This window comes from Podarcis muralis, chromosome 15, assembly GCF_964188315.1.
Source record: "Podarcis muralis chromosome 15, rPodMur119.hap1.1, whole genome shotgun sequence".
Classification (NCBI taxonomy): Eukaryota; Metazoa; Chordata; class Lepidosauria; order Squamata; family Lacertidae; genus Podarcis; species Podarcis muralis.
This window is the reverse complement of record NC_135669.1, coordinates 32,253,739-32,277,931: the sequence shown is the minus strand read 5'-3', so window position 1 is coordinate 32,277,931 and position 24,193 is coordinate 32,253,739. Positions and strand designations below refer to the sequence as shown.

The 24,193-nt window shown below is 48.7% G+C and overlaps 1 protein-coding gene across 2 annotated transcripts in view; it reads right to left on the bottom strand.

The window, feature by feature from the left end:
- The window catches only part of DTX2 (deltex E3 ubiquitin ligase 2), a 33,611-nt gene that overhangs the window by 2,276 nt on the left and 7,142 nt on the right, over positions 1 to 24,193 (bottom strand). Inside the window, exons 2-9 of one of the 2 annotated variants that reach the window (XM_028707891.2) lie at positions 18,407 to 18,801; positions 15,552 to 16,158; positions 12,718 to 12,776; positions 9,863 to 9,997; positions 6,166 to 6,236; positions 5,144 to 5,302; positions 2,701 to 2,862; positions 1,941 to 2,030 (exon numbers count right to left, since the gene is read on the bottom strand). In XM_028707891.2, the coding sequence (XP_028563724.2) occupies positions 1,941 to 2,030; positions 2,701 to 2,862; positions 5,144 to 5,302; positions 6,166 to 6,236; positions 9,863 to 9,997; positions 12,718 to 12,776; positions 15,552 to 16,158; positions 18,407 to 18,686 (1,563 nt within the window). In that variant the 5' untranslated portion in view covers positions 18,687 to 18,801. The remainder of the gene's footprint in view (positions 1 to 1,940; positions 2,031 to 2,700; positions 2,863 to 5,143; positions 5,303 to 6,165; positions 6,237 to 9,862; positions 9,998 to 12,717; positions 12,777 to 15,551; positions 16,159 to 18,406; positions 18,802 to 24,193) is intronic. The other variant, XM_028707892.2, reaches the window with a different exon arrangement.

The window sequence follows — 24,193 nt, the reverse complement described above, 5'->3', positions numbered from 1 at the left end:
CGCCGCGGCCCGGGGGCGGTAGGCAGACCGCGGCTCCTAGGATGTGGAAAGGGGACGGCGGCGCAGGGGGAGGAGACCCGCACGGCTAGGGCAGCGCGCAGGGGGAGGGGAGCGGGCCGGAGGCGGGCGAGGGGGGCCGCGATCCCGCGCGCCGCGAACATGGCCTCCTTCCCCACGGGCCCCGCCGGAGGAGAGCAGAGGCAGGAGGAGGAGGATGAAGGCGCTGCCGAGGAGGCGCGCCAACTTCTGCCAACTTCGGCGCCCGCCCCGTCGCCGCAGGCTCCTCCCGGCCGAGTCACGTGGCCAGCGTGACGAAGCTGCTCTGGTGAGCCAGCAGCAGCGCAGCACACGGAAACGGTCCCTATTTATCTACTTGCACATAAGGGTGCTTTCGAACTGCTAGGTTGGCAGAAGCTGGGACTGAACGACTGGAGCTTGCCCCGCCGCGGGGATTCGAACCGCCAACCATGCGATCGGCAACCCCTAGGTGCTGAGGTTTTACCCACAGCGCCACCCGCGTCCCTAGTGCTGCATGGTACAGCATAATTTATCATCTCCCCACTTCTGATATAAATGATATACAGAGGATGTAATTGTACTAAAGTTACATGAAGAGAACTTTTAAAATAAGGTTGTCTACAACTGCTTGTCGTCCCCCCCCCCCTGCACTGGATCAGGGGTAGGGAACCAAGCTTCTTCTGCCTAATTTTATGCTGATAGGGGAAGTCTGGAGAGAAAGTTGAAAAAGAAACAGGGGGGGGGGCAGTCAAGACAGACAGAATGGTGGAAAGCAGGGAAGCCTCTCAAGTCCATCACATCTGACCTCTGGCAAGAGCAATCTGTTCCTCTCCAGGCAGAGAAAAGAGATGGCCTGGCATTTATAGCTAAATAAAAAAGATAAAAAATGTAACTTATTGATTAGTGTCAAAAGGATGTTAAAGATATCCTCCTGGGCCAGGTGAGGGGGACGTTGGCTTTGCCTCTTGGCGGTTTGAGAAGCATCCCTGACCTTTGCGGGTGTCCACACACTTCCACGTCGCGCTCCTGGGATCGTGTGGGGACTAAGAGACGGCCGGAGGGGGATCTGGCGAGCCCCTGGGCACGATCACCCTCGATTACGGGGAGCAGGGGGCTCTTCTGAGGGGAAAGCGGAGCGCAAGGGGGGGGGAGCGCGCTCCCCGCCAGAACCGAAAGGAAGAGCCGGTTCGGGGCGGGGGGGAGCCAGAGCAGCGGCTGCCCCCCTCCCGGCTCCCACGGGACCTTCCGCCTGAGGGAAACCCTTTTCCCGCCCCCGGAGAGCCTCGCGCGGGGTCCAGAGGGGGGAGGGGGAGAGAGCAGAGGGCGCACCCCCCCCAGCCACGCAAGCGCGCCTCAGCCGCGCCTGCTGGGCGGTCCTTTCCCCTGGGCTCCGCCCCTCGCGACACAGGGCCGCCCGTCGCAGCGTCGTCCCGCGGGGCTGGCGCCGGGCGCGGCCACGGATAGAACGAGCGAGGAGCGAGAGCGCGCCCGCCCTCGGCTGGCTGACTGGCTGGGCCGGCGCGGCGAGGGGCAGAGGCGAGAGGCTGCGCGCGGATCTGCCAACTTCGGCGCCCGCCCCGTCGCCGCAGGCTCCTCCCGGCCGAGAGCCAGAGGACGGCGGCGGAGCAGGAGGAGGAGGATCGGGTTTGGCGACGGCTGCTGCGTCCTCTCCAAGCACGGGGCTGGCCTCCGCCGCACCCGATCCTCTCGCCTCTCGCCGCCCGACTCGCCCGCCTCCCTCCCACGGCACACCAGGCAAGGTCTCACGGCACACCAGTGTGCCGCGGAACACCGGTTGGGAAACACTGGTCTAAAACACCTGGAGTGCATCAGGTTGTCTAAGGCTGACCTCCTAGCTCCTCCTCCAAACTCTGTTGAAAGATGACTGCCACAGGTAAGCGCAGGTGCTGAATCCATCATACCTTTCTTCCCTTTTCGTTATCTGGCAGGTAACAGTAGCGCGGGAAGCCCCTTGCGGAATATGGGCGGCCTGGGTTGGGGTGCTCCGGACCCTGGAAGAGAGACAAAGGTCACACATGTGAAATCCAGTCATTGGCTGTACTGCCCACTTAGCTTCAGAGGTGGCTGCAGGAAGGGGGCAGTGCTGTATAGGAACATGTCGGAAGGGTTGCTGGTTAAATATCAGATGGGTACTTTGCACGCTGTCAGTCAGGCCTGTTGGCAGACCAACTCTGAGTTAAAAAGATGTCTGCAAATGTGGCATGAAGGCTGGCAACATCAACCCCGCTATGTGGGAATCCCTCACAGATGTCCACAGTGCCTGCAGGCAGTCAGGGTGTGCACCCATCGCAGGGACCAGAGGAGGAATGGCTGCTGGGAGGAGCGCAGAGAGAAGAAACGCCGTGGTGCATCTGCAGCAGCACAACCGGATGCCTTCAACTGCCCCAGCTGCAACAGGACATGTCTCTCCCATGTCGGTTTCTACAGCCACAGCAGGCGCTGCAACCTTCCAGCAATTTGACATCACCCCCAAAGGCACACTCCTCCATTGTCTCCCAAGACAGACGGATGCCAACAGTCAGGGGTAGCCAATATGCGAACCCTGGCGCTCCACCCCTGAGCTACGATTTCCCCTCTTCCTTAGCTGACGCCACTGCATAGCAGGGGGTTGGACTAGATGATCTGTGGTGTCCAAGTTAGATTCCATTCTAACTTTCTCACCTGAATGCCCCTGTTAATGTGGTACATGATCTGTATCGAGCCACAGTCCTCATTCCCCGGGAGAGACTCGGAGAGTATGGCGACATCCATCTTCCCGTTGGGCTGGGTGCCTGTCTTCTCCCCGTAGATGGTCTTACAAGAGGGGCACTGGAGGCTGCCGTCCTGGAAGGTAAAAAACCAGGTCAAAGGAAGGTTTAGAACCCCGAGAACCAGGGGACGTGTCAGGGTGGGGAGCCTGAGCCCCAGGATCTTTTGAGGCAGGCTCCAGATCGCCTGCATCTCCCCATTCCTTTTAAAGAAGTTTTGCTTATACTTACAGAGAACAACTCTGAAGCACAAAGGGCGGAGGAGATTGCAATCACTCACCTCCTTAAGTTCCCAGAACTTCAACCCCACTTCGGCTGGAACAGTTTTTACATAGATTGGCATGCCTACTCTCCTTGAGCCCACAAATACGGTCACCAGTGGCAGCCAGAAATTTAATTCTGATGGCCGGAAGGAAAGAGTTCTTTCTGCCATCGTTACAGCTGGCAACAGGAGGCAGAGAGCACCTCTTTCAAATTGGCACCAGGCACTTAGAAATATAGACTTAGTAATGTAGAAATATGCCTCATGCTGAGTGAGACCAACAGCCCATCTAGCTCAGCATCGCCTGACTGGCAGCAATGGCTCTCTAGGGTTTCAAGCCGGGAATTCTCCCAGCCCTACCATGGGAGATGGAACCTGGGACCTTTTGCATGCAAAGCAGATGCCCTGCCCCTAAGCCATAGCCCTTTCTTTTCACCCATTATCTTCTGGGAGGAGGATGTATTTGCTTTTTCTCTGCAATACAGGAAGGGAGGGAAGCCAAGTTTTGATGGCTACCAAGGCCAGGCAAAAATTTTTGATTCCCGGGGGTGTGTAGTGGGAGGGAGAGGGGACTGCTCAGCAAGAAGATAGGTCACAGCAAAAGAAAAAGAAAAAAGAAAAGAAAAGAAAGAAAGAAAGAAGAAAGTAAGTCGTGTGCAACCACAGGAGTTTGGGGGTGCAAGTCCTTGTACAAAGTCAAAGCTGCTTGACCATCTAGGTCACATTCACCCCATGCATTTACAGCTCTGTGACAGCACTTTAAAGAGTCATGGCTTTCCCCAAAAATCCTAGGATCTGTAGTTTGTTCAAGGTGCTGAGAGTTGTTAGGAGGATGTCTCTCCAAGGGCTACAAACCCCTTTTTCCCAGGGGGCTCTAGGAGATCGGTACATGCATATTTTGGATATTTTCTCTCTCTGTGTGAGAACCATTTGTTCCAGAAACAGAGAAGAAGTAGTTTCAAGAAGCAGCAGAAGGCTGAGATAGAACGTTTTTTGTGGGAACTGTTCTTTAGACATGCACATTATGACAGGAAGCACTGATAACAAAAGTTCTGCATAACTTGATGTGAGTTTCTTACTTGTGCCTTTTGGTGAGAGAAGCAGAGAGAGAGTGTCTTGGACTCTTGTTGGACTCAAAGCCTTGACCACGGCAGTGGTGAATGTCTGTATATATTTGCTACCAATATGCTTTTATGCCTGTCAAGTAAATCTCTACACTTGACTGAATCTATATGGCATCCATGATTGTTTATTGCCTACTGTGTGTGCCTACAACCCCAAAGACGCTTCCAAGGAAGGAGCTGCGTTGAGATGTAACTGTGCTGAGTATGGATACTGGCACACACGCGCAGCAAAAGTGATGCCGGACCCAATCTTTCTAAATCATCCATCAGTTTGATGGATTGATCCAACAGCAAATGCATCAGCTATATGCTTGTAGGCATAAGGAGTCCATATGATATTTTGTAGGGGCAGATTGGAGCAGGAATTTACCAGGACCACAATAATAACACTTCATTTTAGTAGTCAGTTTCTTGCTAAAGGTGCTTCCTGTAGCCAAACAACCATTGCAGGAGGGCGTTTGATATAGGCGCAAGCAAGCGAGTTAGAACATTTTGTGGTTTTCTAAAATGGAAAGAGGGCGTTTCTAAAGTGTGAGGCCTCTTTTCCTCAAAAGGACCAACAATGCAGTCAATCAACCATTTGCAAGATTTTTGCACAGAAATTCATAATTGTGGGTGAAGATATTGATATATTAATGAGTTGTTCTGGGCTTCGTAAATTAATGCAAGAACCTTGAACCTGCGCTTGGTTATTTTCTGAGCTAAAATCCTTATGGAATATGTGTGTTAATGGAAATCTAGATGGAGCATTCGCTGAAGCTGATGTACCAGAGGAGCTGGCTGGAGAATTGAGACTTCTGCCCCTATCCCTGCCCTGGTCTTAAGTTTCCAGCAACTTTAAAGGTTACGCCTCGCTGGAGCACCAGCACCATCCCTGCTATAATGATTACCCTCAGCAGCAACTGCACACTGTGCTGTTTAGGGAAAGGGTAGCTGCTTCTGCACATGCACCCGCCCCACCCACCAAGTACCTTATTGCCGCTCGTGTACATGGCCAGCACACAGAGGAGGTGGAAGGTGTGGGTGCACTTGGCCAGCCTCCCCACGCTCTCCGGTCTGATCGTCTTGCTCTCGCAGGCATCGCTGTAGCCCGAAGGGGCGCCTAGTTTTTCCATGCAGATGATGCAATCCTGGACAGAGATAATCAGTATTTCAACTCAAGCAGAAGGAGGCGGCTGGAGAGGAGCAGGGTCAAGAGGCAGAGTGGAGGCAGGCTGCTGAAGAAGCCAGGAAGTCTCCCCCTCCTGCCACAACCAGCTACCCTCCCCTCTGGTCTCCCAGAACACGCAGAGAAATGAAGAGCAGAGGAGAGATTGGCTGTATGCGCAATCTGCGACTGCTGGGGAAAGACCATGGGAGAGGAGGAGCCGTAGAGAGCAGTGGGAAAGACCTTCAGTCCTCGCAACTGCTTTAGCGGGGCAAGACCTACAGGGACGAGTTGGTGTGCTCACTGGGCCTGAGCTGTTTTGCTTTCTTTGAATAACTTCACGGATGCCATGTTTGCTATTGCTGACTTAACGCCTGACAACTTAAATTGCGATGTTTCTGTAACCAATTTAGCAAAAATGAACAAATAAAGAAAGCTGCATTTCCCCTTCCATTCTCCCTCAACTTTAAACAGGGGTGAGGAACCTCAGGCATGGAGGCCAAATGTGGCCCTCCGAGCCTCTTCACCTGGCCCTCAGAACTCTCTCCAGGCCACAGCCCTCCCCAGCCCTGCTCTGTACCAGCCGTCAGTGACTTTGCCTGGCTGGAACATTTGCTTGAACTCATGCCACTGGCTTGCCTGGATGGAGGAGAGAAAGAAGGGTGGGTGGGTGTAGAAACAAGCCTACTGTAGAAATTTGCATTCACTGCCCTGCCCACTTTTGGCTCTGGCCCCACCCACCACCTGGAGGTTTGCCTCAGGCTGAAAGAGGTTCCCCACCCCGGGTTTCTAGGGAGGGCTCCGTTCCTAGCTTGGAAGGGCTCCTGGGGCCGTTCTCCAGCTCACCTCGTCAGCAGGGGGTGCATTCAGCTCTTCCAAATACTTCTTAACCACCTCTTCAGGATTGCTGGAGCCACCTAGAGAAAGAGAAGAGAGAAAGCACAGAGGGAGACATCAACCTAAGCTAAGGCACAAATCTGCTTGGGAGACAGCAGATGCAATAGGAGCAAGCGGCCCACAGGCAAGTCAAGGTGACGGGCCAAGGAGGAAGGGTTAGAGAAGGTGCAAGAAGGTTAAATCCAGCAAAAGTAATTTCTGAGCAGTCGCAGCCAGCGCTTCAATGCTACGTGCATAAGATCACAGAGCAGGGCGGAGTAGTTTCCACTGATGGGCACAAGAGCTGGGTAGAGGCCATTCACACCATATGTCTGAAGTGTGATAAAATCACTTTAAACAATCATGGGAGCTGCGGTTTATCAAGGGTGCTGTTAGGAGGCCCCTGTTCCCCTCCCAGAGCTACGATTTCCACAGTTAGGTTAACAGTCAATCCCTCTTCCCAGGGAACTCTATGAATTGTAGCTCTAGGTGCTTTCAGTGAACGTGGCCTTGGTCTCTCAACTTGCAACAATGACGGAAGCTTTGCTCTGCTCCTACCGTGGGTCTGTAAGGAAGGGTCCAATACCTGGGCAGAGGACCACCTGCCTAGAGAGACTTAATACCATTCTACCGTTGTTCCCCTTGAAAGAAAAGGTAATGTTAAAATGCATTGAGATCCAGTCATTGAAAAAAAATGTCTGTGCACCTACTGGAAGCCACAGCTGTCTACTGGGGAGAAGAGCACCTCTGAACATATGCAAAGTCCTCTCCCCTCATCCCAGAGAGCAGATGCAGCTGGCCAGTGACATGCAACACTATCCTTAAACCAGGGGTGGCTCCCCAGATTTTGCTGGACTACAACGCCCCATTGACACTTGGGTCAGACTAGAGGGGTGATGAGAATGAAGACCCATAACAGCCAGGGGGCCACAAGTTCCCCACCTGCGCCTTAAGCTACTGGTGGGAGAGGTAAACAGGTTGTCCACAAACTGCCCAGAGCTAAGGATCCAGTACACCACCTCCGAGAATGCAAAAATGTGGGCTTGCGGAGCAATGCAGAGAAAAAACATTAGGACAGTGGTTCTTTACAGTGGGTTCTGACCAGTCTAGAGTCTAAAGCAAAGCCCCTTCCTCTCTTTGTAATTAAAAGTTTTACTGCTCTTACCACTTTCAAAGCTATTTCCTTTGGTCACATTTGTTTGTATTTATGATTCTGACTTTGCAAGTCACAAGAAAGCCAATTATTATAAACAGCTATTGATTTTCTTAGTTTTAATTAGTTTTCTCTTAGTTTTAATTAGTTACTGTACATCTGCGGTAGGCAAAGATTTGTGTATGTCTGGTACGTACTGCTCTAAATTTCCTTCACCTGTATGCTGTCGTTGGCAAGACTGAGTAAAAATATTTTTCAAGCATAATTCTTTGCTTCTTCTTCTTTAGCTACAATATTAGATCAGAGCATCCATCTATTTCTGCATATATTTATTTTTTAACTAAATGTGCAATTAATTGCAACTGGCTTGGATGTTACTGTATTATTATCTTCCTTAGTGGGTTGTGCAAACTGCCCTACTGAATAATACTTTTTATAGCAGGCATAGGCAAACTCGGCCCTGCAGATGTTTTAGGACTACAACTCCCATCATCCCTGACCACTGGTCCTGTTAGCTAGGGATGATAGGAGTTGTAGTCCAACAACAGCTGGAGAGCCAAGTTTGCCTATTCCTGTTTTATAGGGTAGGGTAAAGGGCACTGAGGATGAGTTTATGGAACCAGGAGGGCAGTGGCCCAAAAATGTCTGGAAACCTATCAAAAAGCAGTGGATGGGATTCAGCTAAGGAGTCACACCAGCGGAGGTGCTGCCCAATAGCTTTCCTTTCTGCAACGATACCCTCTGCTCTCTCTCTCCCCCTCGCACCCAAAATTGCCTCTTGTGGGGTTGAGAAAAGCCCCAGAGTAGCAACACGGGGTGAAGATAATTCCTTCTGGCATGCTGAAATCATTGCCCTGTTGGAATGACCCCCCCCCCAATATATCTCTTTTGAAATGTGATGCTATTCTGGGCTGCATCAACAGAATTACAGTGTCCTGATCAAGGGAAGAAATTGTACCTATCTATTCCGAATTGGTAGGCCCACAGCTAGCGCACTGTGTCCCGTTCTGGGCACCACAATTTAAGAAAGTTATTGACAAGCTGGAACGTGTGCAGAGGAGGGCAACTAAGATGATCAAGGACTTGGAAACCATGTCTTATGAGGAACAGTTGAGGGAATTGGGTATGTTTAGCCTGGAAAAGAAGAGACTGAGAGGAGATATGACAGCCATTTTCAAATATTTCAAGGGCTGTCACATGGAAAATAGAGCAAGCTTGTTTTCTCTGGCTCTGGAGGGCCAAACCAATGGATTCAAGTTACAAGAAAGGAGATTCAGGCTAAACACCAGGAAGAACTTTCTGACAGTAAGAGCTGTTCAACAGCAGAACAGACTCCCTTGGAAGGTGGTGGACTCTCCCTCATGGGAGGCTTTTAAGCAGAGGTTGGATGGCCATCTGTCATGGATGCTTTAGCTGAGATTCCTGCATTGCAGGGGGTTGGACTAGATGACTTTGGGAACCGCTCCAACTCTAAGATTTTATGATTCTTCAGTTGTTTTGCATTACAATACCCATCGACTGTGTGGCAGCCCAAAATATCTGGAAGGCACCAGCTGTTGGAGAAGGCTGAAAGCAAAGGGGCTGGGCCAAAACAGGGCTTTTGGGATTTCTTTTTAGGATGAGCCAGATGGAGGCAATAATGGTTCCAAATACCAGTTGCTGGAAACCACAGGTGGGGAGAGGGCTCTGGGCTTGGATCCTGCTTGAGGGTTTTCCGTAATGGGCATCTGGGTGGCCACAGTGAGAACAGGAGGCTGGACTAGATGGGCCATTGGCCTGATCCAGCAGGCTCTTCTGGATGTCCCTAAAGGGAAATGTGTCTCAGCATAACAAACACAATGGCAACAAATAGGAACTTGATTTATCATTAAGTGATCTGGGAATCTTTCTAAATGAGCGAATTAAGAGGAGCCGTGATGGATGAGCCCTAAGACTAAAGGACGCAAACATTTATAAGGGGGTCAGTATTATGCACATTTGCAAACCTGGGAAACCCAGCTGCAACTAAGGTATCACTGAGCTGTCGTTCAGCCCAAAACATTTTATTAATACCAGTTTAACCATCCGAGACTGTTTTTGTGTCAGCCACCAGAAGGTGAACCTCGGCTAATCCGATCAGCTGCAACAGGAGCCTCCGCTACTGTAAATATAGCCTCCTCCTCCTCCACCCTTCCCTTCGTTCTTGTGTGTACCTTGGTTTCTAAGCACAGAAAGCCTGGAGACCACCCGACTTCTCTGTTTGGGAGCACAGAGGCAGCTTTAGAAAAGGTCATGCAGATTCTGGAGAGACTACAAAGCAGCAGCGTGTAGGCAAAGATCGCGCCAAGACCCTCAGCGGCAGAAAAGGGCCAGGCCATCCAAAGAGCGTCCAAAGCTATCCAACTTGCCAGAGAAGCCAGAAAGGAGGAAGGAAAGGAGAGCAGAATGCCGCAAGGAGGAGGTGGTGGCAGCAGCAGCCGGGAGGAGATCTCCCCCACAACCCGCCCCCCTGAGGAATCCAAGCAAGTGGGCTACCTTTGGCGAGCTCTCTCCTCCTCCCCTCCTTAACTGAGCTGTGTTTTTTAGAGGCTCTAGGGGCTCTGGCGGGCTGAGGTGCCAGGCTGAGGTGCACAGGGAATCCAGGGACTGACATCAGAAAGGCCATCATGCCTACAGGGGGGCACGAGATCAGCATGCAAGGTGGGGAAGGGAGGGAAGGAGGAGCGAAAAGAAAATTTGCATCACACAATTTGCCGGGAAATAACACAAGGAAACCTTGATTTGAGAAACTGATTCGACCAATGTAAAAAGAAATCATAAAACAAGCACAAAAGGAAAAGGAGGTGATTCAGTGTTGCAAGGGGGTGGGGATATAGATGGGTAAGACAGAAAACTCACTTTCTCCCAAAAGGGTGGAATTTGGGGGTGGGGTGCAAGGAAGCGAGTCAAGCAGCAGGCATGTTCACAGCTGCCAACTTCGAACAACCACATAAATCAGGGATGGGCCATTTGTAGCCCACAACATCAGGAGGGCCACAGCAGATCTGAGCAGTGGCCATGCTGGCTAGGGCAGATGGGAACTGGAAGTCCAAAATAAATGGAAGGCACAAGCTTGAGGAAGGTTAATTGGCATAGGAGAATTTTCCCAACTAACTTTTTCCCAGAAAAAGCACATTACTGGTGATGGGGAATGCAGGCTCCCAGCCTTCAGTTCAGCAAAGAGCAAAAGCTTCCATTTTTACTTTAGAATGAACAATAGTTCCATGTGACATACAAGCTTGGGGGAACTGCGGCTTGATCTAACCAACATTCACAAAAAAAAAAAAAAAAAAAAAAGCACGATCAAGCTGGAGATTTAGAGGGTGGGGCATGCAAGGCTCACTACAGGCCATTCTCAATCACTAAACCCTGGTTTAGACAAGTCATCTGAACCAGACTAATACATAATACGACAAGAAGTCACAAACACACCACTGTTTTTCAAGGGATCTCTCCTAGGTTCAGCTGGTTGCTGAAAAGCCCTGAGCCGATGACACAGAACAGAATTTGTGTGTGGCAGAGGATTCTGGGGTGCTCCAAGTTCATGTGAGTCCTGAGGCCTACACTCACCATGTCGACCATATTGAGGGCTGCTGCAGTGCCTACTCAAGTCCCAAAGCGAGAAATGGGAAAGATATCATCCCAGCAGCTGCAAAGTGTTTCTGAGGCATGTAGAAGCAGCAAGACTCATTGCTGTTCCTAAGCACCCATATTGAAGACCAGCCACCTGCTTTCCAGAATCAGGGAAGGATAGATGGTGAACAGATTTTGGAGAAAAGGAAGACCACACCCTGCTTTTTTTTTTAAGGATGGGGTGATGCCAGGAGTGCACCCTCCATCTCCCATTTTATGACTTCCCTGGGTGTCCCCACACCCTCCTGGGCTTTTCTTCCTTGCACCTCATTGCAATGAGACTCTGCCCAATTAAGGCAGACTCTCACAATGCCCAGAGCCAGCCACAGGGGAAAGTAGTATGCACTCAAAACATATAGCACCTGGAAGAGAATTTGTGGACTGTAGCCTCCCATTAGATCATCCGAGCATCTTATGGAATATATGGGGCAGGGGTACATCTTGGCTGTGAGTCCTGCAACCCCTGCTCCCTGGCTTGTTACCTAGCTGGGGAGGGTGAAGTCCTGACTGATTGACTGCAGCTACAAAAGCTGAGACTGCCTAAGAGGCCAGGGCCTATTTTGGCTGCGAGTCCTTCAAGCCCTGCTTCTCAGAAAGCCTGCAGACTCTTGGGGCAGGTTATTGTTTAGGGTTCTTTGTTGTGGTTATGATTTAATTTTGGAGAGGCTTAACCTTGCTGTTATTAATATCAGTTTCTTGTATCTTTAATTTTAGATTTTATTATGACTTAGATGCAGATTGTTTATATGCTTTTACTTTCTCTGCTTATGTCTACTTTTGTTGTACTTTTGCAACTGTACACATCTTTTCATGTTGTGAGCCGCCTTAGGCATGGTTTTAACTATGGAAAGGCGGTCTTCTCAATACCTCTGGTCAGGGAAAGGGGACCAATGGTCTGAACTCCAGTAGCTGTAGCAGCCTCTGAGAAGCAGAAGGGGTGAGGGGGATCTGTATCAAGTATGGAAAGACAATCTATTGAGAATTCAGAAATCCTCATTTTAAGGTGAAGTGGACTTACGGACATTCAGGAAGAAGCAGGCAGTATGTTTACCCCAACAGGATACAGGTAACTGCTAAAAATAGGGAACCTGTGGCCCTCCAGAAGGTTGCTGGACTACAACACCCATCATTCCCGACTATTTGCCATACTGGCTGAGGCTGATGGGAGTTGCAGTACCACATCATCAGTGAGGGCACCATTTTGTCTTTTTGCTATGCAACTGAACACCTCTAAGAGATATTGAAGCAATTAATTGTTTTGCATAATGGTTTCTGGGATCAATGAGCAGGGGTTGTATCCAACTAACTTTTACTCAAGAGTTGAAGTTAATGGCCATGACTAACTTAGGTTGGTTAATTTCAATGGGTCCACTCTGAGTAAAAATTAGCTGACTACAATCCCAGGTTTTTGTCTATGTTTGGATGAAACCGGACGCCATTTTGAATCACGATGGCAGACTCAATCGCTCAAACCTGCATGGATTTTAATCACACTTTGCATGATGGGTCCTGAGATCAAGGAGCAGATTTTCGTCTGTGCCAAGTGGATGCCATTTTGAAACAAGATGGTGGACTGAACCTTTCATAACTGCACCTTTTTTGTTTCTTAGAATTCCCGAGCAGCACTGGGTATGAGGCTGCCAGTTCCTTGTAAGCCCAGTTGCCAATGTAAGCCATGGGCGGGGGGACAACAAAAAGAATTAACAGGAGCCATTTACCTGCCAGAGCTTGGCTCACTTTGCTGTGTCTGGACATGTTCACTGGTAGCTTTGGGACACTGGAGAGAGAAGAGGACAATGTTACTGAATGTGTTTTAAAGTGGATAATTATAGCAACCACAAGGAATAAGCAAGAGAACCAGACATACCTAGGGCTGTACATGCTCTAGGCTAAAAACTGCATCTCTCTGCCTGCCTAGGCAATCCAGGTTTGGCCCCCTGAACAGCTGACTCCTACAACCATGGATAAATCAAGCAAACTGTACACATGGGCACAGTTTATAGTGATTTTATCAGATGGGGGAAATGAGGCATACACAACTCCATCACCACCACTGCAAAACCTATTCAGCAGGATATATTATCGGCTTTCTGAGATTTCAACAAGTACTGCCCAGTTTAAAACACTCACACACAGCAACTTGCTTTTTTAGAAAAAGAAAACAGCCGATTCTCAGGAAGTTAAATTCCAAGCCCAGTACCAGCTTCTTATACTCAGCTCAAGATATACCAAGTTTTCTTACAACACCACCACCAAGTGCTGGGACAGCTCAGTTGGTAAAACATAAGACTTAATCTCAGGGTCTTGGGTTTGAGCCCATGTTGGGCAAAAATTCCTATACTGCAGGAGGTTGGACTAGATGATCCTTTTGGTCCCTTACAACTGTACAGTTCTGATCTGATCCAGTATTTCCTGGCTTTGTATCTAGGCTGATTCATAAAACAAAACCTTCAGGGTCAGATTAAAGACACTGTCTGCAGCTCTAGGGGGGCTTTTTGCTGTGCGCACAAAAATGAAAAGTTTCCAAATCTAACAAAAATAAGAAATATTTTAATCTGTGGTGCTGACCAACAAACAGCACAGCCCAAGAGCTGGATAGCAATGGCTGGCTGCTCAGATTTCCTTTAATCACATACATGGGAATATTCTGTTTGAAGGTGGGTTTTTGCAAACTTCAAGTATGTGAGCCCGGACAGAAGTAATTACACACTTCCGACAGGAGGCTATTATGTGGAGGAAAGCTGCCCAGGGCTGTCTGCTGGTGCTGAAACAGGACCTTTCCCCAGCTTAAGCTTCTACCTAATCCCCCAAACACCAGCATCACCTTCAAGGCCTGACCCCCACTTAGCACAGGCAAGTGAAAGAGGAAGTCTAAACACCTCATAAAGAGCAGCAGCAGCAGCAATACAGTGACCCTAACCTGAAGGCCAGTTCACACACACAGGGTGAATCACTTGGGTACTAAATACTTGCATCTGAATGTGTGAACCCCTGCCACCAAGAGAGCTTAAGAGCATGTTGCAGTCAACATGGCTTACCCGACAGCCAGTAAGAATGTGTCCTGAAGGAAAGAGTCACTGGAACATCGGAAGCTGCCTGATATCAGCTCAGACGATTTAACCCTGCATTTTCTACAAGAGGGGTTAGGAGCCTTTTTTTCAACTTAATGGCTGCGTACCCTTCTGAGCAAGCTTCCGAGGGCCACATATTAGTGCTGGATGAGGCCAGAGGCAAAAGTGTGTGGAACAATGAATGTGATTTTAATATTTGTACAGGAAGCTGGTTTCTGCACACTCAGGTACCCCACACTATCTTCCATCCAGGCAAGAAAGAGACACGATCAGAGTTTAAAGCTACATTTCAATCAGGCAGAAACCCTCAAGGAGGATGTGAAGCTGGGCTGGTGAGAGTTGTGGCCTTAGAGGGGATTGGGCATGGGGTACATTTGGCCCCTGGGAGGGAGGTTCCCCACTCCTGGGCTGAAAGAGAGTCCACTAACTATCAACAATTTTATTTTATTTTTTCACTGCTGAAGTTGCATCTCTTTTCCAACAAATATTTGATTGGGAGATTGACATTATTTCAGTTGCAGGCTTCAGAGGCTCTTGTACAGCAGATAAACATCACCATACAAGAGAGAGAGGGGAACCATCAGCAGTGGGTTCACATTGATTGGCAGTGGCACTCAGTCTCAGGCAGAGGGAATATTTTCCATCTCCTGTTACCTGAATCCAGTGTGCAGAAGGAGAGACAAAGGAAAACCCCATGTTGGGGATCATTAGGAAAGGGCCTGACACCTTCCACACCTTGCTGATTTCATAATGCTTGTGGCACGACCACACATGGAATACCAGTTGACGCTCCTCAGAAAGTTTATTGCAGAGCTGGAAAAGGTGCAGAATAAGGGCAGTCAAAACCACCAGGAAAGGCTATAACATTTCGGGTCTTTTTCGTTCAGAAAAAAAGGTGAGTTGGGGTGGAGGGGAGGACTGTGATATACAGAAATTGTGCATGGTGTGATAAATTTGCTATCTCTATAAAAGCTGCACGTAAGCAGAACACCCTATTGATCAGCTCAGAAGAGTCTGGCTGATGGGGTCTTCTCCAATGCAACTGCCTCATCCTAAACAGAGCCTTAAACATACTTTTATCCTAATCACAGTGACAACTCCCCCCCCCCCCCCGGATCCATGCTTTTCTCGCCCTCTCTCATAATATGAGAACCTAGGGACATCCAATGAAGGGTGGAAGATTCAGGACAAAAGGAAGTCCTAATTCAGACAACACATAGCTGAAGTATGGAATTTAATACCAGAAAACATAGTGACTGTCTAACCTGGTTGGATTTAAAAGAACACACAATTTTGCACAGGACGAAGTTATTGATGGGTTGTGAAGCAGAGTGGGAGAGGGGGGTGGCCTGGGGGAGAGTCCCAAGGCTGAGATACAGAGTTTTAGAGGGTTAGATTTGGCCCGCAGGCCTGATGCTCCCCACCCTTGGGCTTAGAAAGGATGTTAACAACTCAAGACTAGATCAACAAACATAGCTCACCTGATTCCTTTTGCTGGGCTTGGCCCAGCGACGGCTCCAGACTGCGGTGCTGCCCCGGCACTGTGTACATTCAGCCTTGGCATTGACCGTGCTCCAGACAGGGCTGGCTTGTTATAAGGCACAAAGCCCACCAGAGAGGAACTGAGCCCCGCTGTCCTGCCAGCCCCCAGATTCCCAGCAGAGGGTCTGGGGGCAGTTCCGGCGGAGGGTCCAGGGAGGTTCACCATGGAGTGCCGAAACCGTGATGTAATGGGGCCAGTCCCACTGTTCAACAAACACTGCTGGCATGTGCATGAGGGTCCTGCATGAGGAGGCCCCGTCACTGTGGTGACTGGGTAGGGAGAATCCACCCGCCTCCGGATCCTCCGCTGGTAGCCCGTGGCCTTGTTGGTCTGGGTCTGCGAGATGAAATCGATGCTGTACTTGTAGCCAAAGAGCCCAAGATCTGCCTGGGGGGTGCTGACCGTGAAGGCTTGCTCCAGGTAGATGCAGACGGTCATCTCATAGGGGAACCAGCCGCCGTCATCGTTCTGCCACTCCCAGACAACTCCCTGCCCAGGGGCTGAATCCAACTGGAAAACGTGTCTGCGCACACAGCGCATAGTCCCTGCAAGGAGAGAAAAGGGGTACCAGCAATTTGTAAGATGAGGAACAATGGTAAGGAAGAAGCCTTGCATCTTTCGACAGAGGCCCAGGCCCCAATTGCTAAGGAAAACACTTCATCTTAATGATCTGGAGAATTTTGGTATCCCAAGGCTTGGCAAATCGCCCAGTACTCAGCGCTACACCCTTCAATGACTATGCTTTGCTCCAACCTTGAGTGCTCTTGTCAGGCTGGAATAGGTTCTTGGGCTCTGATGCATTGTCCTGTGTATTTGGACACGGGACTAACAGTCCCATTGTTTCTGTGCCTTAAGGCTCTTCTCCTTCAGTTGACTGACTGAGACATAACCAGCTAAATTCTTCAGCACATAGCAGAAGTCTCCCTGAACATGCTGTTCCTGCAAGACAGGAACAGAGAATGTGGTGGGCTCTAAGTGTTGTAGGGCTACATCTCCCATCATCCTTCTCTGCTGGCCATGCAGGCTGGTGCTGATAGGAGTTGGAGCCCAACATTGCCACTTTGGCTAACCCTACTATGAAGAGGAAAGAGATCCTGGGACCAAAGGAACTTGGCTGGGAGAAGACATTCCTCCTCCTCCTCCAGGTTGGAGACACCTGTAACTCTTAATCTAAATAACAGGGAACAGAAGACCCAACACTGACCTGCATTCTTGTTCAGCTCGTCTATCATTTAATGTATTTCTATCCTGCCTTTCCCCCAAGTAGGGATTCAAGGCAGCTTGCAACATTTAAAAACATCATCATTAAATACTGAATAACAAAACCAACCTAGTTGAAAACAATAGTCAAAGTATATCACAACACATTTAGAGCCAGCAGTTAACACTGGGTTTGCCCTGACAGCAGCCCAGTGGTAAGCATGGTCTGCACCTCAGTTTCCAAAGGCCCATCTGAACAGGAAGGTCTTGGCCTACTGGTGGTAGGGTAACAAAGAGGAACCCAGTCTGACCTCTCTTGGAAGGGTATTTCGCAACCTGGGAGCAGCCACAAAAAAAAGGCTTTCTCCTGTGGACCTGCTGTACCTCTGATGTTGATGGGACAGTGAAGGTGCTTACCTGAGGATATTAGAACCTAAGCAGATTCACATATGGAGATGGGACCTTTCAGGCAGCCTGGGCCCAAGTCACAATCTCCTCTAAATGCTTCTGGACTCCAACTCCCACCAGCCTCAGCCAACATGGCCAGGGATCATGGGAGCTGTAGTCCAGCAGCAACCAGAGAGTGTTTGCTACCCCTACATCTGCTAATCTGTCCACTGCCGACAGCTGAAGCGCCACACTCCTGCGGCCTGACTTTGCATCTGTTGCTCCCTTCTACAAAGATGTTCAGAAACTCAGGAAGGAAGATTTCCTGCCATTCTCTCTGGCTTCTGATGAACAGCCCAGATTGCCTGGGGTTTTTTTACATTGCAATTACAAAGTTTTGTGGATAGGCATTTCCTGCTAGGTTTCCTGCCCACCCCCCAATTTTGTGTGTGTGTGTACGTATATATGTGTGTGTGTGTGTGTGTGTGTGTGTGTGTGTATACACACACACACACACACACACACACACACACACACACACACACTGTTTGTCCTACTCTAAGTAGGCAATTGGTGCATCTTGGTAACTTTAAGCCATCCATTTTAATGGGTTTACTTAGAGCATGACTTTGTTGGATATTACCCACTAGGGCTGGGCGATATATTGATACATCCAAAACCGTTCTGAAGTCTGTATTGTGATAACAGTTTCATAATTTAGACCTGGCCAATACATTGCAAATCATGATGTGTATCTGTAGCGCTCTCTCTCTCTCTCTCTGTGTGTGTGTGTGTGTGTGATGCAAAAATCATGATGAGGGAAAAACCGTGAAGCCAGCCAATGCCTCTACACAGCTCAATCATTATTTCAGCCATCATGAGAGATCAATATATTGTGATGTTTATCTGGTGATATATCACAATGTTGCAAACCAGATATTGCCCAGCCCTACAGTATTCGCCTCTACATAATCTCGTCCATCCCTAGTCTAATCCTCTTTTAAAGCAATCTAGATTGGTGACCATCACTGCCTCCAGTGGGAGCAAGTTACATAGTTTAACTCAGTGCTGTGTGAATAAGCCCTTCCTTCTATCTGTCCTGAATCTTCCAATATCCAGCTTCATCAGATGTCCACGAGTTCTAGTGTTATGAGAAGGGCCACTGCTAAGTCACGCCCAGGCCAGCTGGCACAGCCGCTTTCCTACCTGTATCCTGCCGGAACTGCGTGAGATTCGGTATGTCGATGATGTAAGGTGCTAGCGTGGAATCCGCTTGCCCCAAAGGAATGCTGCCGTTGGCAGGCCAGGAGGGCAGTGACTGCCTCCCTTTTGCCATGAGAGCCTGGAAGGACTGCTCGATGTAGCTGCACACGCCGCTTGGGTACGGCCTCCACCTGCCGAACTCATCCTGCCACTCCCATACGGCCACTCCTGGATCTGGCAGGGACGGGGAAGGCCCGGCGGAGGTACCTGACAAAGTTGCCATCTTCAATGGGCTTTTTGCCCTTCCTCCAGAAAAAAGTGGGGGGAATATGGAAGGTTCGGGATGGTGTCAAGTCAGAATTCAATTTTTCATCTTTGGCAACAGCAGCTTGTCACATCTGCAAGTTAAAAGGGGGGGGAATGTTAGCCTTGAGTCTCTGTGTTGTTACCCAAGGTTCCAACAAGTGGGTGCCAAACATATACAGTATACATGGTAATATCACCCTCCACCAATACAATGGTATGAGCAAGAACAGGAGGACTGCAGTTAAGTGGTTAGAGCATCTGCTTTGCATGCAGAAGGTCCCAGGGCTCAATCTCAGGTAGGGCTGGGAACATCCACTGCTTGAAACCCTGGAAAGTCAATGTCAGTCAGTGTAGACAATTCTGAGCTAGATGGACCCAATGATCTGACTTCCTATGTTCCTAAAAAGAATGATGAATGAGGGGCAAGTTTTCTTCTTCTTCTTTATTTCATATTTCCTACTGCAATCTTATTTTATCTTCACAATAGACTCTTGAATTAAAATAAAAATGAGTGGAAGGTTAGAGCTGAGCTGAATCTGCGTAACTCTGCCCATTTTCAGTCTCATTTTCAGTTTCACTGGCACTCAATTTGTCCCATCTTGTGTGGTGTTTATGAAAGAATGCACAAAAACACCTGCATTTAAATTATAAATTCCTTTTTATGCACACTCTGCATGCAATGTACACATTTTTTGAATCTCTCTCTCTCCCCCCCCCAAAAAAAATACTTTTATAAATACAAATGCACACAGTGGTACCTCGTGTTGCGTAACCTCCAGGTCACGGAAACTTCGGGTTACGGCCTTGGCAAACCCAGAAGCATGCGTAGAAGAGCTCTGCGCACGTGCGCAGAAGCGCTCTACCGGGCCACGAACATGTGCAGAAGTGGCATCTCTAGTTACGGATTTTTTGGGGTGCACACAGCACCCCAAAATGAATTAAATCCGTAACTAGAGGTACCACTGTATTGTGCCTATGTTGCATGGGCCGAAATTGCACTACAAAGATCCACACAAATCCACACTATGTTCCAATCCACCACTGTACCACTGTAGAAAGCGGACAGAATGAACTCGTCCTCTGTCCCTATGGGAAGATCAAGTAACAGAACAAAAGCAGGTAATTAAAAAACAAACAAACCCCAAACAACTAGGATTGTTCTGGTCTGTTTGGTTCATGCAGGAGCCTGGGAACATGGCTTCATGTGGGTGAAGCCTCTGGCTGCTGGTGGCAAAAATAGTTTTGACAGCTGCTACAAGCACACAGGTAAAGTCTCCTTCTGCCCTTTCCAGCTGCTGCCCAAGAACCCTGTCTCTGACAGCATCAGCCCTCCTTGGCACTCGGAAAGGAGGTAGGAACAAGGAAGAAGCAGGTCAAATAACCAGGTTTTTTTCCACCCAGGAAAGAATCTAGGACAAGCTAAGAAAGAAAGCTTTCCCTTTCAAAGCAGAGAGGCTCCGCAAAAGAACTGCTTCTTTCTCCTGGGGCTGTTGGGAGGGCAAAGAGGAAAGATCAGTTCTACTGGGCCCAGCATGTGTGGACAAAGAGGGGGTGGTGGTGGTATCTTTCTAACCAATGGCACAAAGGCTTTCATGCAGGCTGATTTTATAAGATCAGAAGGTTTCGGTTTTATTCTTGCATCCGTTTTGCTTTCACTGTTCCTCAAGGAGACAGGAGAGCTGTGGAGCCTGTTCCAAAAGCTTTGCAGGAAAAAAGCTATGAGCCAGAAAATGGTCCACAAGGTCATAGCTGGTGAAATACATGAGACCATGAACTCTGGTCCCCAGTCCAAAGCTGACAGCACATGCACCCCTTTTCAAGCTGGATGCATTGAACTCAAATGTGGACAAATGACACCAGGGAGGGAGGAAAGAGGTCACCAAAGCTTTTGCTGTGTGCTGTAAAGAGTAGAAGAAGCTGTTTTCAAGTCAAAACACAGAGTTTTCTCCCCTCAGAAAATACTTTGCTTCGAAACTTAGCATACAAGCAAAGTATAACCAGCTTACATAGAATGCTACTGTTGAGTAACCCAGGTTTGTAGGTCAATTGAGAGTCAACCTGGAGGGCTAAAAAAAATTAATGGCACCCTGATGCCCCTTATTGGTGGCACTTTTACAAAGCAATAAAAGGAAAGACCCCTGCCTCAAGGAGGTTGCAGTTTAAAGTACAGTGGTACCTCAGGTTACATACACTCCAGTTACAGACTCCGCTAACCCAGAAATAGTACCTCGGGTTAAGAACTTTGCTTCAGGATGAGAACAGAAATTGTGTGGCAGCAGCGCGGCAGGCCCCATTAGCTAAAGTGGTGCTTCAGGTTAAGAACAGTTTCAGGTTAAGAACGGACCTCTGGAACAAATTAAGTACGGGCATTTTGCTTTTGCTTCATCATTTGCTGCTACAACTACACAGTGCACTCCTGCCTCAAGAGAAGGGATGGTGTCCCAAACTGCAAGCACAAAGTGGGGCTTGTGGGAGTAGTCTGGTGCAGGGATACCAAAGGAGGATCTTAAAAACACTAAAGCGGCCAGTTCCAGTGCTTTATTAAAGAAAGATAACTCCCCTCTTTGGGCCCAGGGCCAGGATCTCAGGGCCCACAGAAAAGAATAGCACCAAAACAAGCCAACTAGCAGATATCCAAGCAAGTGAACATACATATGTGAGCGCATTCTTGCAACAACTACCAATTAGTTTCAAAGTTATTTTGACTATCAAGATGGCCTTGAGGGCCTTCCGAGAACAGTCTCACCTTCGGTTCAACACAGATGGGGAACTCGTGGCCTTCCAGACATTGCAGTACAACCCCCCATCACCCCTGATTGTTGGTCATGCTAGCTGGGACTGATGGAAACTGGAGGTCAACAACATCCAAAGGGCCACAGATTAGCCCACCCCAGCTATGGAGGGTTTAAAAGTGACCAGCACTAGTTTGCTGCTGAACACTTTCAAGCACTCGAGAACCTTGGCCATTTCACATTTCTGATGCATGCTTCCACTTACTGGTATTTACATATGATTTTGCCTAAGGGCTCAAAAAACACTCTTCCAGTATTTTTTTTTTTTAAATTAGGCTGGTTGTCTGTTTTGGAAAGGGTTGAACTCTCCCTTAATGGGGCTGCCCTTGGAAGGAAACTTCAGCTGGTCTAAAATGCTGCAGCCAGATTACTGGTTTGGATTGCATTTAGATCTCATATAACCCTTGTTCTAAAACAGCTGCAATGGCTACCAGTGCATTTCCAGGCCCAATTCAAGGTGCTCACAGTAGTGTTTAAATCCCTAAATGACTTAGGCCCCAAATAACTGAAAGACTACCCTACAGACCCTCTCAGTTGCTAAGATGGGCAGAAGGAACCCCTTAGTAGTTCTGCAGAAGCTTAGAGTGGGGGTGGCAGCTGGGAAGATAGCCTTCTCTGTAGCAGCACCTAAACTGTGTGACTCCTTCTCCACAGAGGTGCATCTGGCACTTTCATTCAGCAGTTTCTGGAAAATTTTGAAGATGCACCTCATTAATCCTGGCTTAAGACACCTGAGCTATGTGTTTTCAGGACCCACCTGTGTAAGTCGCTTTAAATTGTTTTTAATACTGTGCTGTGTTTGGATATTGTAACCCACTCTGAGAAACTTAGAGTACTGTGATTATTTTGTCGCTCTTCATAGCAACCCTAGCAAGAGAACGAAGAGGGTCCACCCATTCACAGACAAATTGCAGAAGCCACTTCCAGCAACACTGTGGAGATGTGGAAGAAAATGAAGTCCAGAAACATGCAAATAACTCCACTAAGGCTTGTGGTGTTGGGTTGGGTATTAAACGTAGGGGAAGCAGTTCCACATGCCTTTCTGGCAACATGGAATGATTATCCAATGTAAGTAAATGGAGCCGAGAATGACACACAAGAGGTGCTGAGAAACAGCTGGATGACATCTATCCCCTCTGCTCTCTCACGTATACACACAAAGTTATTACTCATCCTTCCCCAATTAGATTAGCTGACATATGAATGATAAAGGAATGGAGAGGAATTTCCCACCGTTAAATTTACAGCATTGGGAATAGCTGTCTAGGACCATAAAAAATGTTCTTCAGTGTGTATCTGAAGAAGTGTGCATGCACACGAAAGCTCATACCAAGAACTAACTTAGTTGGTCTTTAAGGTGCTACTGGAAGGAATTTTTTTTGTTTTGACTATGGCAGACCAACACGGCTACCCATCTGTAACTAGGACCATAAAGTTAGGTACCAAGTCAGCCAAACAGCAAGCCACCCCAGAGGTGGGCCTGTTTACTCGAAGGGTGATAGATTCTTGCAGCTCAGACCCCTCAAGTGAAAAGCGGCTAAACCTCAGATGCCTGGTGACCTCTGTCACAAAAAGGCAACCCTGCTAAGACAGTAAGAAACACACCGCTGGATCGGACCAAAAACTCACCTAGCCTAGCATCCTGATTCCAACCAACTGCCAATGGAATGCCTCCTGGAAGCTTGGCGAAGTTGAGAAACCTTCCCCAGCAGAAGGGACTTAGGGGTAAACTTTTCTTGTATAAGGAGAACCCCTCACACACAAACATATATACCCACAACCTTAGGGGAGGGACTTACGTCCCAATGCACAATTTTGCCAACAGCTCTGATCACTCAGTAGCCCCCCTTTCTTGGGAGGGGAAACCACAACACCCCAAAATACCCATCCCACACCCACACAGCTTTCCTGTAGAATAAAAGTTGAACCATAGCATGTGTGCCTTAGCGCAAGCGCACAAAACCTCCCCCAAGAGAAGCCTGAATCCTTAAAGGAATACTACATTGCCCAGGGGACCATTAAAGCACCCCTAAAACATTTTCCAGGCAGGTGACTATAGCAATGTGTGGTGTATTAAAGGCGGTCAATGTGCACTTCCGGTCGGTGCCAGCGCTTAATGGCGGTCCTACCTCCGAGCTCCGGAGAAGGACTGCTCCGCAAGTTCGGGTCTTACCCGCTACGGCGAGTGGGGGACCCCTAAAATCTCAGGCGCGGAAGCCTGAGAGCAAGGAGACTCGGTGGGCACCTTTGCGCCCCCCGGTACTGTGAAAGAGCCTTTTTAAAGGCTCCGGAGCGGCATCGGGAGTGAGCGCGGTGCTGAGAGTCGCTACCTAGCCTGCGGAGTGAAGCCGCGTCGCCATTAGCGGAGAGCGCCGATTCCTTCCTGAAAAGAAAATCTGGACTGGATTCCCGTGAGTAAGAAGGGAAAAAAATCAGGAACCTTTAAAAATAGAAAATTTGGCTGAAAACGGGAGGGCAAAAAATAAGGAAGTCTGCCCCCCCCGGACTGCAGGAATTTAAAGCAACGAAAGACCTCGCTGCAGTTATTAGAAACTTAGTTGCGAACTGTCAAACCTGAGCTGTCAAAAGTATCTCTCCCCTCCAGATTGGCAGGAGAAGGGGGAAAAAAGACAGTCTTGTGAAGATACTTTTAATTTAAAGGGAAACAAAGTTTTTCACTGCTCTGATCCCC